This window comes from Nanorana parkeri, unplaced genomic scaffold (genome assembly GCF_000935625.1).
Source record: "Nanorana parkeri isolate BGI_ZX_2015 unplaced genomic scaffold, ASM93562v1 scaffold439, whole genome shotgun sequence".
Taxonomy (NCBI): Eukaryota; Metazoa; Chordata; class Amphibia; order Anura; family Dicroglossidae; genus Nanorana; species Nanorana parkeri.
The window spans coordinates 419,482-426,351 of record NW_017306707.1 but is presented as its reverse complement, the minus strand read 5'-3'; the positions used below and the strand labels follow the sequence as shown (position 1 = coordinate 426,351).

The 6,870-nt window shown below is 41.3% G+C and overlaps 1 protein-coding gene across 2 annotated transcripts in view; it reads left to right on the top strand.

The window, feature by feature from the left end:
* Positions 1 to 6,870, top strand: part of GEM (GTP binding protein overexpressed in skeletal muscle) — a 19,878-nt gene that overhangs the window by 1,416 nt on the left and 11,592 nt on the right. Inside the window, exon 2 of one of the 2 annotated variants that reach the window (XM_018560199.1) lies at positions 1,148 to 1,238. In XM_018560199.1, the coding sequence (XP_018415701.1) occupies positions 1,148 to 1,238 (91 nt within the window). Of the gene's footprint in view, positions 1 to 1,140; positions 1,239 to 6,870 lie in introns of those variants that run through there. The other variant, XM_018560200.1, reaches the window with a different exon arrangement.

Below are 6,870 nucleotides of genomic sequence, written 5' to 3'. Positions count from 1 at the left end.
AGCCTGCTGATTTTACAATAAAGTAACACCAGCATACCGATAAGTCATCAGCTCTGCTCTCTCTGCACTCTCCTTCTGTCTGCATGTTCCCTGTCAATACATGTGCCTTGCAGCAGAGCCTGATTGGCTCCCAGCTCTGCTCTCTCTGCACTCTCCTTCTGTCTGCATGTTCCCTGTCAATACATGTGCCTTGCAGCAGAGCCTGATTGGCTCCCAGCTCTGCTCTCTCTGCACTCTCCTTCTGTCTGCATGTTCCCTGTCAATACATGTGCCTTGCAGCAGAGCCTGATTGGCTCCCAGCTCTGCTCTCTCTGCACTCTCCTTCTGTCTGCATGTTCCCTGTCAATACATGTGCCTTGCAGCAGAGCCTGATTGGCTCCCAGTGCTGCCCCTCCCTCTTCTAGCGTGAGTACTGCTGTATAGGGTGCAATAGTCTTTCATTTAGTTGTATAGATAAATGCATTTAATCATTTTTAATAATAGACAACTGCAATAAATGTGTTTTTTTCATCTGCCTGCCATTAAAAAAGTGCCACATCCAAAAGAAGGAATATAAACTGACAAAATAATTATCCCCCTTCTAAAAAAATTCCAATTGACTAGTTTGAAAACTTCAAATCAATGATCTGCACGCTCCCTATAGAACCAAATTGCTTTGCACCTGGAATCTCCTGACGTGCCAGGTTTTTTCTCCCTCTACGTGATCTGACAAATTGGACATTTTAATTATAGAGCGTCCTCTCCTTTTTTTTAATCTCCTGCTTGCAGTGGAAATAGATATTATTTCCAATATGTGTTGCAGTATTGCAAAATAGGCATGGCATTTCCCAATCCTCAAATTTGCTGTTTTGGAGAAATAATCTCCCCGGATTAGTTTTCTGGAAAAAAGATTTCACATACAAGTCAAGAAGATGAAGAGCTGTGATTGTGGGTAAGTGATGGTGTGACAGCCCACCACACATCGCTCCCCTCCACTGCCACTCTTTTCTCTCTCTCTCTCTCTCTCTCTCTCTCTCTCTGGATGGTGGGCTGGACTCTGCTCCTGAACAGGCGGCTGACATCACGGAAAAGCTCAGTCTTTGATCACTGGTGCCTAATATAAACCAGAAATGCTGAGAAAGTCTTAGAGATAGACAGAGAGCAAGAGAGGACTTAATCCATCCTTCTCCCTGTGTGCCCCAAATCCCTACTGTGTGCAGAAAGTGCATCCTACCCATAAGACAGAGCAAACTTTACCGGTAAGTGATGTCTGCATGGCAAATGATTGGGAATAGATTGACGTATATATTATATTATAGAATAGTGCTGTCATGTGTGATGTGCATTGATTGATCACATAGAACTCTTTAAATGTCCACAGACAATCTGGTGCTGGGTTCCTTCAGGAGTTGCTAGGGGTTCCTTCAGCTGTGGCACACTGATCTTTCACCTATACTGATCACCAATGAAAGGGGGCAATTTCCTACTGACATCCAATGTAAGGGGGTCACTTCTGCACTGATCACCAATGTAAGGGGACAATGTCCTACTGACATCCAATGTAAGGGGTCACTTCTGCACTGATTACCAAAGCAGGGGGCAATTTCCCACTGACATCCAATGTAAGGGGGTCACTTCTACACGGATTACCAATGCAGGGGGCAATTTCCTACTGACATCTAATGTAAAGGGTCTCTTCTGCACTGATTACCAATGTAGGGGGACAATTACCTACTGACATCCAATGTAAGGAGTCACTTGCACACTGATCACCAAGTATGGGGGCAATTTACAACTGACATCCAATGTAAGGGGTCATTTCTACAATGATCACCAATGTAAAGGGGCTTTTCTCCACTGATCACCAATGTAAGGGATCACTTACCACCAATGTAGGAGGGCATCTTTCCACTGACATCCAATATAAAGTGTTACTTCCACACTGAATACCATGTAAAGGGGCTTTTTTCCACTGACCACAAATTTAAGCGGTCACTTGCACACCGATTTAGTATCTACAGCCTCTGAATGTTCATTTCTGATTGGTTGCTCTGAGTTATACGATGAGTTATAGCACATCTTTGATTTTTGCATTATTTTATAGGAAAGCTCCACACTACATAAGCTATATCTTTTAAACTGGATGGTTTAAATGATATCATTTATAAAATGCTTCATACATTGTGCAGAAAGGACCATGTTCCTCAATAATTGAAATTAGTTGTCAGTCGCTTGTCATATTTATTTATTAACATGTATTTTATTCAATATGATTTATACTGTATGTATGTATACCATGATTGTCTTAAAGCTGTGTAGAAGATTTAAGTAATATTTAAGCCTTTAACTATTTCGAGAGGATTCATAGACTTTATTTGATGAAGGAACCAATCAGGAAATGTCTTTCATTGTTGTGCTTGGGGAGAAGACCGATCTGATCTCTATGGGTAACTGGGTCTTATTGCTTACTTTACGCTTACTGGCTCAATATTCTTCTTTTGTTAACATCATAAAAGTTTTTGGATGATTTATACATTTTGCAGCACATTTTTGGAGGATCAAGCACTTTTATAATTGCAAAGCACTGAGGATATGATTGGACATTGATAAGTGTGAAATATTTGATTATTGGGACTATTGATGCAGGACGTTTACTGTTTATTCTCATTTGTGTGTTTACTTATATAGTTCGTTTTATTTCTGACCGCAGTGCACCTTAAGATTAGAGTCATTGGGTGGACGTTTTTTAGGTATGGGTAGGGTGTGCGGTAGGAATGCGGATTGTATATTTTACATTTTATGTAATAAATTGATGACATTCAATCAATATTCAGTTCAATCATTTACCATTTATTTACTTAAATAGCCAAATTAATAGTCCTAAATGACATCCATCAACCGTAATGTTTTGGTTGTTGAGAAAATAGAAGTCATGCCACAAAATGATATAATTTGCATCACTCTGGCAGGGATGTTGGCATTTGTATTTCCACGGTTTGTTAGTTAATGGCAATACTATGCATTATGCATCATTTGAAAAGCTTGGGTTGCGCATGCTTATATGCATTGTCATCCCTTCAAGCACTGGTGTCATGGTACTTCAAGGGTTACCATAAGTGTGATTACCAGTTGTCATTTTGGTAATGGAGCTGTACAAGTAACCTTACTAAACATGGTAGAAGAATCAAGAGCTGGAGAGAGTATTCCCCATCCAACAGCTACACATCCCAGATGCTCCTCCAAGGCTTGTTTAGACAATCAGGGTTATCCTGCTGGCTGCAAAGATTTGTTGATGGAACATGCTATGAACTTATGAGCGTTGAAATGGCCTCACTTGCGCCCCATGTGGACAACCTGCACAACTGCAACTGTACTATGTACAGTAGATGGGGCAGTAGTAGAGTATTGTTCCGCATGTCTGCGTCCGCCATCGAATAGTGCAGAAAGTTTAAGTGATACCTTTATTGGCCAACTAAAGTTATCAAAGATGAGACCGATCTGTAAACTACTCACTGGAATAGAGTGGTCTAAAAACTGTATTTGGTAAAGTTGCATCATTTCTGTAAAGGTTATAGATGTAATTTCTTCTATTCTTCAATGCTCTAAACATAGCATCTGCTACTACTTTAACCAAAACTGTATTACGAGGGGCTGCCATTGCTGACCTTCTCCTGAAAGTGCTAGTTGTCTGGCTGACATTTGCTTTAATACTGCAATACTGCGAACATGCAGCTTGCAGTATTGCAGCATCACAGTATTGTAAGGAAATCAGAAGTCCAAACTAATTGGCATATTTGAAGTTCAGTTAGTGTATTGAAGCCTTTGGATCAGCAAAACAGCATTAAAAAATGTGTTCAGCAGCAGCAGCCCAAGTATCTCAGTAGAGGTTTACATTAATGATAAATGGCTGATGACTAGAGTTTCAGCACTATGATATCTCTCTCCCTCTCTCTCTCTCTCCCCCCCCTCTCTCGCTCCCCCTCTCTCTATCTATCTCTCTCTCTCCCCCTTCCAGCATGTGGCATGCTGTAAGGGTTCTGTAGATCAAGAATAATGTGACTTGCAAATGTTCTGATTGGATGAGAAGCAGAAACATTCCTTTTATTGCATGTGAGGGTTCAAAATGATGAGAGGATTAGTTGTATGTGCTGTGATGTATGTAGATCCTGGATCATTCTAATACTGATAATATGCTGTGTGTGGGAAGAAAAAATCAGACAATTCTTACCAAATGTAATTACACAGCATAATTTTTCACCATTGTCAATGCTTTGACACTTAAAAAGGTAACAACATCCATCATTCACACATACACTGAGTGGCCAGATTATTATGACCACCCCATTAGTACTTCATTGGGCCACCTTTTGCCTTCAATTCTGCGGCGATTCTTCTTGGTATTGACTCCATGAGATGTTGAAAGGTGATGTGAGGAATCTGACACCATGTCTGATGAATAGCACTGTCCAGTTCTGTGAGATTTGATGGTTGTGGAACCAGCTGCCTGATGGCTCTTTCAACTTCGTCCCACAAATGCTCAATTGGATTGAGATCTGGTGATTGTGGGGGCCACCTAAGCAAGGTAAAGTCTCCCTCATGTTCTTGAAACCACTCCTGCACAATACGAGCACCGTGGCATGGTGCATTGTCTTGTTGGAAGAAGCCATCTCCATTGGGATACGCCATCAACATGATAGGATGAACTTGATCAGCAACGATACTTTGGTATGTTGTGCTATTCAGACATTGTTCAACACAAATTAAAGGGCACAAATTATGGCAGGAAAACATGCCCCAAACCATAACACTGCCCCCACCAGCTTGAAGGGTTGTACTCATGCATGTGGGGTGCATGCTTTCATACTGTTCCCGCCAAATTCTCACTCTGCCATCTACATGATGCAACTGGAAACGTGATTCATCGGACCACATGACTTTTTTCCAATGCTCAACTGTCCAATCCTTGTGTTCCTGTGCGAATTGGAGACGTTTTATCTTGTTAACTGCAGACAGCAAAGGTGTTCGAACAGGCCTTCAGCTTCCATATCCCATACGATGCAGTGTACGGCGAACAGTGCGTTCAGAGATCATTTGAGAGGATCCCTGATTAAGATCTGCAGTAATTTGATGCACTGTTGCCCTTCTGTTGTCTTGTACCAGTCTTGATGCTCTCCATTCTGCCCTAACATTGACTAATCGCTGACGGCCAATATTCGCACGTTCAGACCCAGATTTTCGGCTGACAGTCCAGTCTTTAAGCACTTTAACAACAGCTGCTCTTGAACATTTAACAAATTCTGCTGTTTTGCTGATACTCGCTCCATGGCTCCGAGCGCCAACAATCATCACATGTTCAAAGGCTGTTAAATTGCGTTGTTTACCCATAAACAACCTGCTTCCCTATTTATAATGGTCTGGCCCTCCAGCAACTTCAGCGCCAAATTATAGCTAATTTGCCTACAAACGTCAGGTGGTCATAATAATCTGGCCCCTCAGTATATACTGTTCAGTACACATAATGCAGTTACCCTATTGACTTTACCACTTCACAAGGAGGACAATGCACAAGGGGACAACGGGAAGCTGCTAAAAAAATGCCTCATTTGCTTTTCTTCTGGCATTGATTTCCCTAATTGTTATGAGTGTGGCTGGTTTGAATCAGAGTGATATGCATGCCGTCACATAAGATGCATTCATTAAAGTGTATGTGTAGTCTAAAGTGTTATATAGTTTTTGATAAAACCCCCCATCAGTTTATGTATTGCTGTCTGTGTCCCATTGGAGAGATTTCCATTACCTTCCTATTCTGAAGACACAACAGGTCTCCCCATTTAGAGATTTCTCTTTATTTTCTACTCTGGTGACAACTGTAAAATCGCTTAACAATGGCCACCAGGTAAAGAAGAAAACATGAGTCCACTTAGCAAGGGGCCAGCAATAGGAATTGGACAGGACATTCTGGACAAAGTTTGGAAAAAATGTTTGGGCTATTCATACTCTTTAAAGCTATGCCTATGGAGGCCAGTAGAATGAATATCTTTTATATGTATTCAGGAACAGTTTACATGGCATTGGTTAAGTTAAGGCAAGGGGGATGGAGGGAGTTCTTCTTCACTTCTACCATGAACCCCAAAAAACAAGGGGCTTATTAGTGATTTATTGCTATTGGGCAGAGGAGTGCTAATCATTCCATTATGTCCTAGTGGTCACGTGTTCAGCCAGAAATGCCGGGATACAACCTAAAATATGGAGCCATTTTGCCAAGTTGCTTACATCTGTTTGTGGTTATCAGCCTTTGGTGGGTTGTAGGCATGACATATTCTGTGGAGTACAGCTTTGGGATAGAGAGTGCCACGGATAAAAGCCTTAGGGCCCTTCTGCAGAATTTAACCCTGAGCCATAAAGCTCACACACAAATGTTCCTTTTAGCCTATGAGGTGATCATTTTTTAATGAAACAATAACACTTCCAGGGTTACTCACTAAAGGTGAAGAGTTTGGAGAAGGCAATAGAAGTGAACAATCTAGGACAACATGGCTGAACTGGAAAAATTCTTCAATTCAGCTCACTTTCCAGTACAGCTATGTTGTCCTAGATTGTTCACTTCTCCTGCCTTCCCCAAACTCTCCACCCTTTTGGGAATAAAACTGTTCATGCTTTTTAGCCTTTTAAATGAAAGCAAAATGTAAATGGAAAACACAGGGTAAAAAAGAGATATATACTGCTTTATTCTGTAATGCTCTAGAATGTGATGTGGATGCACAGCTGGTAAAAGGGAGCAGCCATGGATGGGCCCACTGACCCCCAGGAGCTGTGGCACCATTTGAACCCACTTTAGTTAAAATTGGAAATACATGGGATATTAAAGGGGAACTCCAAATCTAAAGGGAC